Below are 18,100 nucleotides of genomic sequence, written 5' to 3'. Positions count from 1 at the left end.
AAATAATAACTCTTATATATATATATATATATATAATTAAAACTGGATTAGAAACAATTAAAAATCTCAAAAGCTACAACTATAGCCTGAAAACAGACACGTAACTAAACTTAACTAGAAACATGCTACTAAAACTTAAAAATATCGAAAGTTACATTAATAGCATCAACATCGTTTTAAGTCCATTTCAAATCGCAAGCGCTGAATATATGGCCTCAATACATGCATGACCGCCGCATACATGCTAAAGAAGGCTGGTACTCGCAAAATCGCAGGCTCTACTCTCTCCAATTGTGGAGTCACGTCCCAATACTTTTTACTGTATAAAGTATATATAGTGTTGCTCCTAAAATATATGGATTTCTGGGAGTTTAGCATGCTCCTGTATTCTACCTCTCCTAAACAAGTTTATAGCTTATTTAAATATATGTGTGCGCGTGCGCGTGTGTGTATATACTCAAAACCTTCTTACAAAATTATTAGAAGTTTATAATGTATATCACTGAGTACTTTCGACCAAACATAGCAACACATCATTAAACTAAGTAATTTTCAGGAAAACATTTACCATCTGTGAAAACTGTTTTGAGAATACGGAACAGTCTATAATTAACTACAAAAACAAAGATGGACTTGTACTCTTCACAATCAGCTTCACGTGACCCGACATCCTAACAAGTGGTGTGTTTTCAAAAGTGGGTCGACGAAATGACTCAACGACTTGGGACAACTGTTCTGATTATTGACTCTCTACTATATAATGATGAACATGTTTATCCAGTAGGTTCGAAATAAGGCACAGTTAACTGTTTTTATAGTACGCTTTCCATGTGTTCCATTCCATGTTGGAGACAAAGCATGCACTCTGAGAAGGTAAACAGAAAACGAAAACTTGCACGATTGATAAGCTGTGTGGTATATTGCTAAATATCAGGCGAAAATTAATTTGCTTATTCCATTTCAGACTAGTAAAATGTATAGATTAACTAATTACTCAACTTCAAATTACGAATATAGGTTCAAACAATTATCTGTTATTCCAATAAATATCCCAAATGTATCAATAATACAGGAGAATGTCAAAAAAAATTATTACCAAAAATGAAGCACTTTTAAAATTTCACGTTTTCCACATTCATTTATATATTCTAGTGATATAAGGTTTTAGAAGGATAAAATAAATTATTCCGTTGTTATTTACAAGGGCTTTATAACAATTGTTATTATTATTTGTTTCAAAAAATGTCACCCAAGGGCTCAGCGGTAAGCTTGAGGTCCTATAACGCTAGATTTTGGAGTTTGATCTCCATATTGAACAAAAAATCCCGTTCCCCGATAGGTCAGTGGTAAGTTTACGGGCTTACAATGCTAAAATATGAAGTTCGATTCTCACTGCGGACAGAGCACAGATAGCCAATTGTGTTGTTTTGCATTAAAAATCAAACAAAAATCAATCTGCAGCTCAGCGATAAAAACAAACGGGCAAGACACAATGTTGAAATTAAATAATTTAATTTGTGTTAACAGTTAAATATTATAATAAAATTGGCTAAAAATTATTATCAGAAATGGTTTTAAGTACGGAACAATATATTTCACTTATTTATAGATAATTTTAACCGTAAAAGCGATCCAATTTCCTCTCGCCAGTTGGTCAGAAGTGAGTTTATGGACTTAAAACGTTAAAATCCGGGGTTAAATTCCTAGTTGGACAAAGTGCAGATAGCCTTTGCGCTAAAACAAACAAACAATTCGCTACTTTCATAGGAAGCAAGGAACGTTGTTAAATTTATTTTACAGATAATTTATAGACACAGTTGAGATTAGCACGTTGGAATAAATGTGTAAATGTGTTCTGTAGACACTTTATTGAATGTTATAACCTCAAATAATGTTCCAACATATTTTGGTTGACATTTGATATTTTAAACAAGACCGGCGTTTTACGTAACATGTGGACAAAATGGTCAGACCAGAGATTACAAGGTTTACACACATTCATCTCAGATTTAAAACTGTTGTTCAAATGGAGGGCAACCTGCCGCATACAGGGTTACTCTTGATCGGACAGCGGAGCGTGTTTTTCAACTTATTTTGGCTCTATCTTGGACCTTCTGTTACGTAGTTTGGCACGTTAACCACTAGATCACACCAGCCCGATGTTTTGATTGATTATCTGGCAGTAGAGCATCAGAAATTTTAAATTATCGCACAATTCTAGTTATTTGAACAGAGCTTCCAAACCTTCTCAACACAAGGCTTCTCAGAACATTTCGAATCTTGACTTCCCCCCAATCTTTGAATCTACGGATACTGAATACTTTAACAGTATTATGTATTTTGTATATTTGCTACAGCCCCTCTGACACTTTTCCGAAGCCCGAAGTTTGGGAATCCCTGAATTAAACGTATTTGGAATTTTTAAGCCTGAAATAGCATTTTCACGAAAGAAACTTCGATTAGGTTTAGCGGCAGCTAACCAGATAATAAAAAGTAACAAAACGCGAAGGCCTAGAGATTTACTTGAACTAATCTGACATATACTTCAGTTACCCAATCACGAGACAAAAAATCCTTCCGTCCTTCAGTTGCTGAAGGATTCCAGAGCAATAACTAATTTCCTCAGCTAGATTGGTCCTACGCTACTTTTCCCCAATAACTTCTTCTCTGTCCTATGGCAACTTTCTTTAACTGTTATTACATATGTGCAAGACGATCCATCACCCTACTCATTCCCCTAAGTAGGCTTTCACCAGTGGCAATATTTGTGTCACACCGAGTTTCTATTCCAAGTTTGGTGTATTGCAAATATCGGATTGTATACTCTCTCTACATGCTAACATTAAATTGAACAGATACTTATCTTAGTTATTATTTACTGTTACTTGAAATCGAATAATGAAATTCTCCATGAATTCTGGCAGTAGAAATTTAGAGGAACTAGACAGAAAGAAGATTGATGAAGCATCTGCTGTCACCATCAGAGCTAAAAAAAAGAAAGTAGAGCAAACAAGACATCAAGCCCCTGCAAGTGTCAAAAGGCAACATCTCGATCTTAGGTTTACAGGAACTAAAGGAAGCACAGAAGAAAACCATTCACTGCAGAAACTTTGGGATAATGCATGAAAGAAAGTCGAGCACAAAACAAAGGGGAACAAACATAGTGTGAAGAATCTGTTTTACATACGTTTAGCTTCTTCCGAATATATATATGATACATACTATTTTGACAACAAGTGAAGTGCATGCTGTATATTTATCGTTGAATTTATCGCTAACAAGTCACAGACACCTACTGTAGAATGCTAAGCCCAACAACAACATAGTATATATTAGGTCGTCAATAAATTAATGTCGCGTTTTGGAACACTTTCTTTAACTACACCCCAAAAAACGTACATCACGTATAATAGTAAAACGAACCGCCTAAACCTCATGTTTGTGTAGCCTATATAATGTGTAAAGTTTAGTATATTCTAACCCCTTATAGTGATGGCACACGACGAGACGAGACACACATCCGCCATGTAATGCTGTTTGAATACAAGAAGGGAAGCAATGCCTCTGTTGTCACAAAGAATATCAAAGAAGTTTATGGAAATGTTTTGAACGTTTGTAAGTGTCAACGATGGTTTAACAAATTTCGTTCAGGTGACTTTAGCCTTAAAAACTGTGATGGCAGGGGCCGTCATGTTGGAATTGATATTGATGCTCTGAAAACGGTTGTTGAGTCTAACCCAAGGCAACACACTCATGAAATGGCTCTGAAATTTCTTGTTTATCATGAAATAATACGTAAACATCTAAAGAATATGAGAAAACTCCATAAAGAAGGTGTTTGGGTGCCCAACGAACTCTCCGATGATCATTGGTTCCAACGTGTGAACATTAATTCGTCTCTTCTGGCACTTAATGTGTATGAACAATTTTTGGACAAAATTGTCACCGGTGATGAAATATGGATTCTCCATGCGAATATTAAATGCCAAGAATAATGGCTCAGCCCTAGACAAAAACCACTTCCGAAATCTGTACTCCATCCGCAGAAAGTGATGATTTGTAATTGGTGCGACATCAAAGGAGTAATTCATTTCGAACTCCTCAATCCACAGGGAACTGTCAATGCAGAGAGCTATAGTTAGCAACTGGAACGTTTAAATCAAGCCCTTCATCAGAAACGCCCTTTACTCGCCAATCCAAAAGGCGTTCTTCTTCTCCACGACAATGCACGTCTACATATGGCACGTTTGACGCAACACAAAATTATGGAGTTGGGTTGGGAAGATCTCCCCCACCCACCATATTCTACAGATATGGCACCATCATATTACCATATTTTTCGTTCGCTGCAACACCATGTTAATTGGAAAACGTATGCAAATGTGGAAGGTGTTAAAGAAGACATCGACATGGTTTTCGCTTCAAAGCTAAGTGATTATTTTAATCAGGGCATTCAAAACCTGATTGTAAGATGGAAAAGCATCATCTATCATGAATCTCGAACGTAACAACACTTGTGTTCGCTTGTTTTCCCCTATTATCGGTATTCTGATTTTTTTTTTCATCCTGGATGTCAGTGGGCCTGAATATCAAAATATTCAAATTTCGTTTGTTTCCTGCTGGATGTCAATGGGCCTGAATATCAAAATATTCAACTTTCGTTTTTTTCCCTCCTGGATGTCAGTGGGCCTGAATATCAAAATATCCAACTTTCGGTTTTTGCCTGCTGGATGTCAGTGGGCCTGAATATCAAAATATTCAACTTTCGTTTTTTTCCTGCTGGATGTCAGTGGGCCTGAATATCAGAATATTCAGCTTTTGTTTTTTGCCTCCTAGATTTCAGTGGGCCTGAATATCAAAATATTCAACTTTCGTTTGTTTCCTCCTGGATGTTAGTGGGTCTGAACATCAAAATATTCAACTTTTGTTTTTGCCTCATGGATGTCAGTGGGTCTGAATATCAGAATATTCAGCTTTTGTTTTTTGCCTCCTAGATTTCAGTGGGCCTGAATATCAGAATATTCAACTTTTGTTTTTCCTGCTGGATGTCAGTGGGTCTGAATATCAAAATATTCAACTTTTGTTTAAACTAGAGCGAGTTTAGGACTTTTCTATATCCTGTTTACAGGAAAGTCAATACCTACATTCAGAACACCAGCACAAAAATGTAGCAAAATATCCTAAATAAAGATACATTCTTTCCTTGTTGTGGAATAGGGAAAATAACAGGTTTTAAAGGATCAACATTGTGATGTTTATTAGAATTATAAAAGGAATTGTTAAATTTGAATTAAGAATTACCAGGGAAATGAAAACAATTATCAGTCATGAATATACAAAATAATGATATAAATATTTATCTATAAAGGTAAATTTTGTTAATTTAGAAGTCATTCATTGTAGCTACTCATATTTTAACTGCTATCGAACACGAGGTATGATGCTGAAAATAGCAGGTTTTTTTAAAACTTTCTACAGTTATACATAAATAATGCGTGAGGGTTAAGATGTTTGATACGTTAGTTTTTATTCATAACTACAGAGCGGTTATAAAAAATCTAATATTTAAAATGATTATATCTTAAAAACTGCTTGTCCTGAAAAATAAATTGCATCAGAGGCACATGGTAATTATACATTTTACTCAAGAAAGCTTGGATTTGTTATAAAATGTTTCAAAAACTGTCACATAAGGTAGGTATACAACATGTTTCTATCGTTTTAAATCAGCATATACAAGACTATTCATAAACGAAGCAGATACACGCATCACTTCTCATTTCTAACTGTTCTTTTAAATCTCTCAAAGTTCACAAGCATTTCCAACAGGAATTACAAAACCTCACAGTCAAACACTTGCAGGTTTACGTGATGTCCAGTTTTTTCTCTGGCTATTTCTGCTAGAATGATTAATTTAAGATTCTGGATTTGGGTGAAAGGGTCTGTTAGAAGCCTTTTAATGATTTTAGAAGTTCCCACATCTTATTTGAAGATGTAGTTCTCACTGCTACGTTCCCCTGTTCGTGGAATAACGTGGTCTTCTCAACAGCTTCCCATAATGGACAATTTGGGAATAACCAGTTTCATCAACAACTTCAAAAATGAGGATCTATTATAACAGTGCTATTGAAGCCGGACAATACAATATCATAAAGACCACGAGTAGGCTTCTGGCAAACTAAGCGCTGGTTTTCCTGGGTATAGATAATGACATTTCTCCAGTTGAGATATCGACTAAGATAAAAATCGGTTCACCTGTCCAAACAATGGTTCCTAGCTACGTTTTAGCATCATCTATTTGCTCAAACCCTAATGTGAAAGTAAACCTTTGCTAACGGCAATAAGGCGCCTGAAGTAATAATATTTGAGCGTTAGTTTTTCTTTTTGATATGATTCCCCACACTATAGTTTATGGCAAACCAAGTTCTCGAACAGCACCTTTACTACATGTCACTTTGAAAGGATGTTTCTAGGTTTGATCTTAGATATTCTGAGCAACCTTTTCTACTGCTTCCACGGATACAGACAACCCCATAGAAGAAGAACAATCTAATATGGTTCCAATTGCCAATAATACAGGAATTAGTTTTTTTATATACTTAGGAGACTTTTAAGCAAGTGAGTATTCATTTTCTTTTTGTAATTCCCTTTTGGCCAAGGTAAAAATTGCATTATTTTGATGGCAGAGTTTATTAAAATGACATACACAATGACACCTATTCTATTCGAGTAACAGATCTCGTATTGTTAAAAGGGAAAGAAAGAAGAGAAATATCAGTCACTATAAAAGCTATTTAGTCACGCAGCGTAATTTGTTTTTAAATCACTATGATCATGTTCAAACTTTTCAGAATCAAATGTAAGATTTTAACGTATTTCTGGGAAAATTTGTTCTCTTAGGACAAGTAATTTTTAAGATGTAATCATTTTAAGTTTGGGGATTTCTCTATAATTACCTAGTTTTCTAATTTATCAAAATGATTTCCATTTCTACCCTTCTCCTTTCTTTAACTTTCAATATATAAATTCTATAAAATTGAGTTTAGATATTGTTAAGAAAGAAGTGGGCGAAAAGTGTGCACATTTTTCGTATTTACCTCGGCCAAACCTAAAATATGCAAGTGAATACAAAGTTGTTGTTTTTCCTATCAAGGACAACAAATACTTGGCAGAGTATTACTAACATTTTACATAAACGTTCTTTTTTTTAAATCTAAGTTTCAAATGGACAGCAACAGCCTGTTGTAGAAACCTACAAATGTAGAGGACGACGTTTCGAAAGTCTTTCGTCTTCAGGCGGAAGACTTTCGAAACGTCGTTCTCTAAATTTGTAGGTTTCTACAACAGGCAGTTGCAATCCATTTGAAACTTAGATTCATTATGAATACTCTGCCTAAACAACCTATCAAAGTGTTTTTTTTTATTTAATTTTTCTTTCGGCTGTACCTGAAGATTCATGAAAATCATGATAAAAATTTAACTTCGTCATGTTTAACTTCGTCTAGCGTTTCAGAATTACTTTCTCATGATGACTTAAACTGTACGACGTTACCAGAGATGCAGTTATACTATCATGACACGACAATTTTCTGATAACTACTCAAGGACAGCTGATTCTCGTGTAATGGTTCCAAAGTTCGAAAATGTTCCAAAATATGTGAATCCGAGAACTTAGCCAGTGGTGAATTTCTTGATAACAAGCGTTAATTGTTTTGTAAACATATATAGAATCTACATTACCGTCCACATCCTCTAAGTTCAACTGTTTTATGTTTCTTCCTGTATTTTAAACAAAACTTTTTGGTTTGAGATGAACAGTTTTATGGTTACGTGTGGTATTTATCTTCTGTAAAAATTGTCATTATTACAACATATTGCTCACGACATTCATCTAAAAAAAAGGGAAGGTCTTGACTGCGAGAGCTAGCTAGACAACAAATTAACTTATTACACCGAGTTTATCAAAGCAACACATTCGAGAAGCTCCGAAACAAACTCGTTCCAACAAAGAAGACAAGTCTTGGTTTATTAAGAGAGTTTGTTTGTTTGTAATTAAGCACAAAGCTACACAATGGGCTATCTGTGCTCTGCCCACTACGGGTATCGAAACCCGGATTCTAGCGTAATAAGTCCGCAGACATACCGCTGTACCACTGGGGGGCTATTAAGAGAGAATCTCCTTTCTTGTACTATAACCTAGAGGTATTCTGTAAGTAGCCTACCTTTCGGTACACTTAGTCTCCACGATTAAACAGTCCTTTTCAGGACTGACAAACTCTAAAAACCTTCACGACTGAAGGATGAGCCGAGTCAGAAAGAAAAGAAAGAAACCACGACCGGCCACCCCCTCCCAGGGCCAACCTCTAATGGCCGCCGAACGACTGAACATGCTATTCGATGCTCACGCTGCCATAACACCAGACGAGGAACAAAACACTGACCTGAAAACGTGTTCCAGCTCATGCATTTCGGCCCTCAGTGCCGCAACAAACACGTCTTCGAACGCCAGTAAAAAGAAAAATCAACTACAAAACAAGAACCCTGAAATCAACCAACCAACCACCGATAGTGGAAACAACACCGCGGAAACACAACAAACGGGCCTACCATTATCATAGAATGTATTCCTCAGACGCTGAGTTACGCTGCCTATAGTCAGATATTGATTTTACAAACGTCCGACGCCTTCCACGTAGTGGCATAGTCATAAAGTGTTCTGCACTAAAGGGTTATAGCCGGCTTCTCAAGCCACGGCCCTCAGATGCCTTCAATAGCAGCCCAACTGTGCCCACTGAAAGCCAGCCGAAGAAGACAGTGATCATCCGCGAATTTCCTATTTAATCAACCTTTAACGGAACCGCACGATTGGCAAATGAACTCCCTATCTACACTTCCGTCTGCTATGTAAAAAAAAAAAGAAAGAAAAACACTCTGATTTACCGTCTATCAAAACTAGATTATTTAACCTCGCAATTAAATACTACAAGAAAGTCACTAGCCGCAACTCAATCACGTCTGTTTTCCCTATTATTGTCGCCCCCCCCCCCCGATCACGGAGAAAATATCTATCCCCATATAATTTTATCCACCTGGTATTATTTATCTATAAAATGTTTCGGAATAAAAAAATAACTCGTAGGTTATAAAAGACTCGTTAAAATCACAGAACTAAATATATCATAATTATATTTTGTTTTCAATTAATCAGATTTTTTTTTTTTACACATTGTCGGTAGTTTAAACGAATCAGATGTACTTCTGTGTTATTTTCTATAATTACAGTGTACCTAGTCCATAATCATGGCTGTGTTGCAATAAATTACATCCGACAGGAGACATATAGACTACTAGATCATCCGTGACCCGTTGGGTAACCCACTATTCAGAGGTTATGAAGAATTCAAGCTAATTTCAATATTGCACCGAAATGAAGGTTCATTTTGAGATAATTTAATTAAATATTTCAATCTATTCATAATTCAAGAAAAGATATTTGATTGTTGATCGGGAGTAAAAGGAAAGACCATTTCATTTTTCAAAAAAGTGAAAGCAGAGTTTTCAGGTATTGTGATGAATTAGTGAATTATGTTGTTGTCTTCCTCTTAAACTTCTACAAATAACAAACGGTAACACTTTACCTAATTACCTACCATAACCAAGGCACATTATTGAGAAATTCTTCAAGATCTTGTTTTTGTCATCTTACGCCTTTTAATGAAGATGGGAGCATTGACAAAGAAATAGATTTGAACAAAGAAGTTTCATAAAGAGCGCGAACGGTAGTGTGATGTAAAATTACTCATGCTAGAAATTTTCATAAAAGTGACCCGAAAAACGGCGATAACTCGGTAACCCGTAGCCCGATTTTAACGAAACTTGTTTTATTCTGTTTCTATTCTCATTTCATTATAAACATGGCGCTATGGTGCGCCGTTTTTGCTGTATTTAATTATAGACAAGCAAACAAACAAACAAACAATCTCAGAGTTTTAGTGGTATATAGATTATACAGTTTTGCGCTAAAACAAAACAAACTAACAAGTTACATATGAATATCAGAAGAAAATGGAACTTTGACACACTGACGTGTTTTACTTGATAACTATTTGACAAAAGTGATTGTACGTTATTCAAATAGTCTTGACAATTTCTGAAACAAACCACCAAATTGTATTCCTTCCGGCATTTTGTTAATCATAAAATAATTTGCTGAAAGTCCACAATTTAAAAGTTTAAACGATATTTTGGTTGTTTTGTAAAGCTTTTAAGGTAAATAGTATTAAATATTGAGTGTATATATATATATATGCATAGTTTTTAATCAACCTCGAGTTGTAAAGATTCAGAGAAAATCAAGAGATTTAATTGTTTTCGAGTTGAAAGTAGTCGAATAATTGATTTTATAATGGTTCTTAACCACAGAAACTCTAATGCTGAAAGATAACTTTTAGACGGATATAAAAGTTTATATTAACTATAAAAAGGAGTAAAAATAATGGATCGTTTCGTTAAATATTTCAGGTAATTAATACAAAAATCTAGACTTCAAAATTACATCGCTTCAAGCTCTCAAACCTTTAGTTGATATCTTTTTATCATGTTTTGATATATATTTTAAAACTGTTAGAATATTTCCTTTTCTATATGAGTTTACCAATCAACAAATTATTTCAATTGTCATAACCAGAATCCTAATTCAGGTTCCACGGGTGCTACTTTAGATAAGTTGGGTTAAAATGTTTGTAGCGCCATCTACAGAGAAAGCTAACAATTAAATTTTCGTAAATTTTAGTAATTCTATATTCATGCATTTTTAACAACACATCTCCATCTATGAGATATTCAAGCTTGCTGTGATCGGAAGTTAATATTAATAAGAATTTATTTTAATATTATGTAAAATTAAAATAATACCTTATAACAATAATAATGTTCTATATTTGTTACAAATACTGAAATATTAAACAAACGTGTGTTGCCTTGCTAATTGTTGTGCTTATATACTTGGAAACGTACACTGGTAATTTCATTGCATCTGTAAATATTACATCTTTTACAGCACAATTAAAATATATATATATATATACCTTTGTTTAAGCGTTTGGATATTTTCAGATTCTGAATAAAAAACGACTTTACAGCACCATGCCAGTGAAATACACACACGCACACACAGGCACCCACAAAACAAACTACATAGTTGTGTATGATTCACTGCTATAACTGAAGGATTAGGTCAGTTATCGTATTCTTACGTCTTATGATTGGCTGGGAATACATCTTTTAAACTGAGACATAAAATCAAACTCTGTATGTATAACTCATGTATGTGTTTAAGACTGAGGAGAAGTTTTAATTAAAACAAGTGAAATCAGAACTCCATGTAATGGAACTATTTAGAAAGTTTATAACTATATATGGCTATAGAATGTAAAAAATTACTTTAATTAATTGAATTAAGTTGAGAAGGTTTCTGATTCGGATTGTATATACACATATAGTTTTACATAAATCTACGGTTTAAAATATTATAAGAGTTATTACGCTTTTTTTTTACCCGTGCTTTGATTTTTTTATGTCGGAAAATGAAAATATACAAAATATAATTGTTCTTTACAACTAATTATGTATAAATCGTAGAAACTTTCCATGCTGGTAATTTTTACTTTTTGTTTCTTAATAACCTATTTTAAATTGATTCTAGAGAGAGCAAGTATTATTATTCGGAATGGTAAATATAACATAAAATCTTGACTTACAGTCAAATTTTTCTCCGGTTGCCTGTCCTTTCTCCTTGTGTCTGAATGGCATGATGGACTCCTCAGATCGTTTTTTAGTATTGCCTTGAAGAGATACCACCGAACTTTTCGATTTGTTGGAACTAATGGTTGGAACTAACGAAGATGGTGACTGTGACGCTGATTTATTCCCAAGATTCGAAGTTCGGCTTTCTTGCTTGGTGTTAAGTGTGAAAGTCGACTTCTCTTCAATCGCTCTTGAAAAAACTAGATTGGTACTTGCTTCGGTATGATTTCCTTTGTCTTTTTTATCACTTCGTCTATCCTCTTTATGTCCAGAATGGTTGGTTAGTGATATTCCAGGCTCACTAAGTGCGGAAGATCGAGATGAGTGTAAATCAGTGTCGATGGTATCCCCAATATATTTATATTTTGTGGACTGGATTGGTGCTACACCTAAATGAAACAAAGAAAAAGAATGAAACTTAATGTAACCGAAAGGCTGATTTTATTTATATAAGAAAAGGCTTTCGTAGAACATAGCTGCATCATAGAATATTGGCATAAAAATGTATTGGAACTTTGTCTTAACGTGATTCAGATATTTCGTCGAAAAACTAAATATAATATAAAAAGCAAGTGTAACAGCGCCAAGCTACACGAATGTGAAGCTTGTGATGTTATCAATATCATAAATTATGTGACATTATCTTCAGCTGATGTCAGAAGTCTTCACAACCCTTCTGAAAGTATAACCTTTATCAGGCTTACTCAATTTAACCAAAATTATATAATGAACGAGAGATGGGCGCATTATATAACTCACAAAGCTATCGTGTTTCCTGAAGATTTCTTTAAAGATTATGTTTGACTTGACAAAGATTACCAGTTAACAGGTCCTACGAGCCTTCTTTTTTTTTAACTAAAAGCATAAATTTATGCATTGAAGTTTTCTTGAACGAAGTTAATGGGGATTGCTAAAATAATATACTCAGATTGATGTCAGAATCTCTTTTAGTTCATAAACCTTAAGATATCTCAGTTGAAACTCTGTTCAGCAATTCCATATTAGAGATAGCTCTTTTAAACATTGGGGTTTCTGTCGTGTCTGTTTAACTCATATACCACTAAGTGTTCATATCAACTTATGTGTGTGATTTCAAAATATTATGTAACAAAACCTACAAACAAGAAGAAACTATATGGACTTTCAACTCATGTAAAGTGCTGGCCACTACTACAGCCGACGGCAACTCATCCCATAAGTTAATCCGCCAGTTAGAAAAATGAAGCTTTCTTAACTGTAGCTTAGCCTGTCTTTTCCAAATCCTAAAACTGTGTCCTTTCGTCCCATCGATCTCTCGGGAAATCTTGTAAAGTTCAATAAGATCACGTCTTATTCTTCTTTTCTCAAGATAAAATGAGTTGAGAAATCTTAATATATCCCTGTGAGATAATCGTTTTATCCATAAAATAACCCCAGTAGCCCTCTGAACTGTTTCCGTTAAGTCAATATCCTTTCTTAGATAAAGCGACCAATTTTGTAATTCAAAACAGATTCTTAAAGATATGTGGTAAACAAGCAGTGAAATATTCGAATAGTAAATGGGAATTTTAAGAACCCTTTCAATACAATAAATAGGTGTTGGTGTTTGTTATTAAGTACAAAGCTACACAAAGGGCTATCTGTACTCTGCCCACCACGGATATCGAAACCCGGTTTTTAGCGGTATAAGTCTGCAGACATACCGCTGTGCCACTGGGGGGCATTAAGCATCATAACAGGAAATTAGAGACGTAAAATATTGTAACTCTCTCTCTTTCCGTTTCAGTGAACCTATTGAACATCACAGACAACTGAAAATTTTTATGAACTCAATTATTGTATTTACGTAAATATGGAAATTATCCCCACCATTTCTTTTTACAACAAATAAGTTCATGTTTTAAATTAGTTTAATCGAAAATGGTAACACTAACGAAAGATTAGAAATCAAACAGACGTCATTTTTGGCTAAAAATAGAATAGATAATTAAAATAATAATATTAAAACTGATATACTTATCACAAACTGAAGAACCTGAGGGCATCACATAAAGTGAACCTTTGTACCAGAACGATGGAGGCTTTCTCATTTATAACTGTTGTCTCGTTTGAACACAAATAGAAGCGACACCTGTTTTGATCGGATCAGACACACCAAAGCTTATATGTTATCTATTTTGAGACTATCTATATGCAGCTGAAGTTTTACCTAACAAAACTACATGTACATTTCCGTTTCGAACCGAAAAAATAAAACATTAAATGTTTCGCGATTATTGCTATTAATATTTAAACCAAGAAAGTCCTAATTTTATTTTTGTTTTCCAGTCAAACAAACTAATCAACAAAAGATACAAGATTGCAGGCATTTTTTCAGAAGGGTTTGTTTGTTTGTAGTTTAGACACAAAGCTACACAATGGGCTATCTGTGCTCTGCCCACCACGGTTTAAGATGGGATTTTCTGTAAAGCATTGCGTTTGTATTCCGTTTGTTTGTCGTTAAACGAAAAGGTACACAATGGGTTATAAAAAATGTACTTGCGAAATACATAAGACATATCAACCGTTTATTTCTGGTAAAATTAATTCCACGTAAAACTTTTTCTTTGTACAGTGGTATATAGATTAAGAACAACAATAGAAAAACGTGTTATTGTATCTTACCACTGAAGAGAAATGTTAGTAAAACAATCTAGTTACCAGGGCTTATCACACTATTTGAATGAGTCGAAACGTTTCTTGTATATTGTGCTTTGCTGTTGAAAACAGTACGTATTATTAGAGATTTGCACTACCAGCAGTAAGCGTTGTAATGTGATTCGGACATTTTGTTACTGGAAATTTCGTTACCACCACATTGTTACTAGAACAACTTGTGACGGGTGAATTATTGTTACATCATTTTTGTGACATGGCAGTTTTTGTCACAAATACTAATTTTGTGACAGGTATTTTTTAAAATATAAAATTATTTAGTGACAATAATAAAAAATGCTAAAAGATCGTAAATTGTACATTCATTTAGGAACCATTCAAAAATTACATGACGCTATAGGGTGAGATGGTGTCTAAGCCTGTATTACGATGTGTTACGAGGGTTAGGGGTGTCATGAACAGTATTACATAAAACATAAATTACAGTGAAAATGTGTTAGGTCTACAACAACATTTATTGCAATATAACATACTTTGATTTGAATTCAAAACAGCTTTAATAACGAGAAAGGGGCGAGATGGTGTTCTCCGGTACTTTAATTAGGTAGCGGTGAGTTTAGTAACAAAATTCACCAATCACAAAAAACGTTTGTAACGAAACCTTTCGTAACGATGGGACGGTAACTTGGATGCCGTAACGAAATGTTTTTCGTAAATTTCCATGTCACATGTTGTTCGTAACGAAATGACCCAGACTCGTTGTAACTGTTATCTATTTTGTTCAATCTGTTGATAGTCCGAATTAACAACAGTTTCCATGTACCAGCTATTAAGGTTCTTGCGATCTCTGTTTTTTTTTTTTTGTTACGTTTTCCCATTGAGTTTTATAAACTACAATTTTATAAATAAGTTCTCTTTCCTTTCCAGCTGTAACAAAGAAAGACATAGTAGAGGTTTGTGGTTTTTAATTATATTCCACAGAATGGGAATATCAGTGAAACGCAAAGAAGTACACAGAAAAAACATAATAGAAAATTAACATTATAACACAGATTATGTAACAGAATGCGTAAAAATTATAATGTTCTCATCAGTGACTCGTATTTTTCCAAACCATATGCGTTTCGTTACACTGGTAAATCTTAAGCATTGAAACATATCAATATCCCATAATTTTACGCCTAAAACTAATTGTAACATTTCAAAAGTCGTGGTTAGTATACTACTGTTTTTATAGGAATTATTCGCGAAAAAGGTATGTTAATAAGGAGAATATAAATTAAAATTCAAATCTTATTCGCAAAATAGAGAACAAATATTAACGATAAAATATATATACGCGAATGAAATCAAATCATGTAAATTAATCAAAATAATTTGTTACAAACTTTGGTCTTCTAGTTATTCAGTGAGCGCTTTTGTTAATCATATATAAACTCATCGGTTAATAAAAAAGTTAGGTTTAAAATGTGCAATTATCCATGTAGAAAGCATGCATAAGATAAGCTATGCTAAATGAAACTTAAACGTACAAAGTCATGACCAAATAATATGCATTTTGAAACCATGAAGTGAGCAAGAAAAACATTGAATTGTACGGACTTTCACTGTCGTGTGAAACTTTTTTTTTGGAGGCATTTATTTTTAGGTAGATTGATAATATATAATTACAAATTCTTACGTTATCACATTATATACAAAATTAAGTTGCTGTTCAAAACATATACAAAAACAGCATGCAAATCAGTTTCCTTGAAGAAAGAAAAATGACGAATGCTTCAATATATAACTAGCGTCTTAATTTATTGTCCAATAAGCTAAATATTTGAGACTTGTATATCTACAAAATTAATAGTTGATTGTTACATTTTTTTATCCACATCTGAAGCTGAGATAAATGAAACAGCTGAATTCAATTGAGGAAAACTCGAGAATAAAAGTAAATTAAGCTGATTTTAAAAAAGCAACATTACACTCCAACCAACACTTATGGAGCTTTCTTTCAATTGCCAGAACTGTCATACAATTATAGGCAAGTAGCAAATATTTCTACAGCCATTTTCCTTCAATCACCAACACTTACTGTAATTTTTTTTCGACCATCAAAGCATATCACTCTAATACAATTCTCCTTTGACTAAACTTATTATGACTGTTACACACACACAAGTTTTTCTTGAAAAACAATCATTGGAAAACTTAATCACGAATCGTAGTTTGGTATCGCTTCTACAAACAACGCTATGAATAAGTTTCAAACAGTGGAGAATTCTTTAAATTAAGCATAGGTCAACAGTGATAACACATTACTTATGGAAAACAACAACACTTAAACAAGTACACTATACTTTAAGATACGCACACGTACCTACACACAACTAATAGCGCCAATAATAGATAATGAAACAATGTTTAAAAAATCAGCCTTACATATCTATTATACGCTTGTGTAACTAAGTACAGACTCACTGTGACGGACCCCCAGTGGCACAGCGGTATGTCTGCGGACTTACAACGCTATAAACCGAGTTTCGATACCCGTGGTGGAAAAAGCACAGCTAGCCTGTTGTGCAGCTTTGTGCTTAATTACAAAAAACAAACAAACACTGTGACAGTAATACACAAAAACAACGTTGCTGAAAAAAACAACTAAGTGACGAGAGTTTATGTTATCTACAGGTGTTTCAAAGTTATTTGAAGTATACAAAAACTGAATCCGCTAATTACAGTAGTGAATCATGTTTACTGTCATGTAGAAGTATGATAACAAAGTGTTAATATCCAAACTATTTATTTGTAACGTTTATATATTATATATACCTGCTAAATTGTCTTACCTAATGTTTCAATGCAACACTAAAAATATTATTAGTCTCCGTAGTACAATTCATTTTGGTAACTATTTGTAACTGTTAAATGTTGTTGTTAATATCTAGTCTATTGCCTTACGTGAAATACTTCATGATAATTTACAAAAAATGTATAATGCTTAAAACAAGCTGTTAACAATGGTTTAACTTATTTTTCCTTAATCAAATATTGATACACTCACATAGAATAAAGTACGCTTCTGTGTGTTTTCTGCTTAAAATAATGGTTCTCAAGTCGAAGTCACAAGGTTATTGAAACCATGGACGTTAATGTATTAAGAATGTATATATTTATTCTAACTGTGGCAATACTGTGCTCAAGTTGTTGTGATTGCCTTTGGACCTTAATGCTCTGAAAAGTATAGCAATCCTATAATTTTATATTAACTAGATCATCTAGTATGATAAGTATAATAGTCCTACAATTTTATATTAACTGGATCATCTAGTAAGATAAGTATAGCAACCCTACAATTTTATATTAACTGGATCATCTAGTATGATAAGTATAGCAATCCTACAATTTTATATTAACAGGATCATCTAGTATGATAAGTATAGCAATCCTACAATTTTATATTAACAGGATCATCTAGTATGATAAGTATAGTAGTCCTACAATTTTATATTAACAGGATCATCTAGTATGATAAGTATAGCAATCCTACAATTTTATATTAACTGGATCATCTAGTATGATAAGTATAGCAATCCTACAATTTTATATTAACTGGATCATCTAGTATGATAAGTATAGCAATCCTACAATTTTATATTAACTGGATCATCTA

General features: G+C 33.7%; 1 protein-coding gene across 5 annotated transcripts in view; it reads right to left on the bottom strand.

Moving 5' to 3' along the window:
* Positions 1-12,194, bottom strand: part of LOC106462862 (cAMP-dependent protein kinase catalytic subunit) — a 73,819-nt gene extending 61,625 nt beyond the window's left edge. For all 5 annotated transcript variants that reach the window (XM_022390255.1, XM_013922824.2, XM_022390253.1 and 2 more), the window contains exon 1: positions 11,760-12,194. In XM_022390255.1, the coding sequence (XP_022245963.1) occupies positions 11,760-11,811 (52 nt within the window). In that variant the 5' untranslated portion in view covers positions 11,812-12,194. The remainder of the gene's footprint in view (positions 1-11,759) is intronic.
* Positions 12,195-18,100: the final 5,906 nt, after the last annotated feature.

The sequence above is a fragment of the Limulus polyphemus genome, unplaced genomic scaffold, assembly GCF_000517525.1.
Source record: "Limulus polyphemus unplaced genomic scaffold, Limulus_polyphemus-2.1.2 Scaffold1269, whole genome shotgun sequence".
NCBI classification, from domain to species: domain Eukaryota; kingdom Metazoa; phylum Arthropoda; class Merostomata; order Xiphosura; family Limulidae; genus Limulus; species Limulus polyphemus.
The sequence above is the reverse complement of the archived record's forward strand: the minus strand, read 5'-3'. Positions and strand labels throughout refer to the sequence as shown.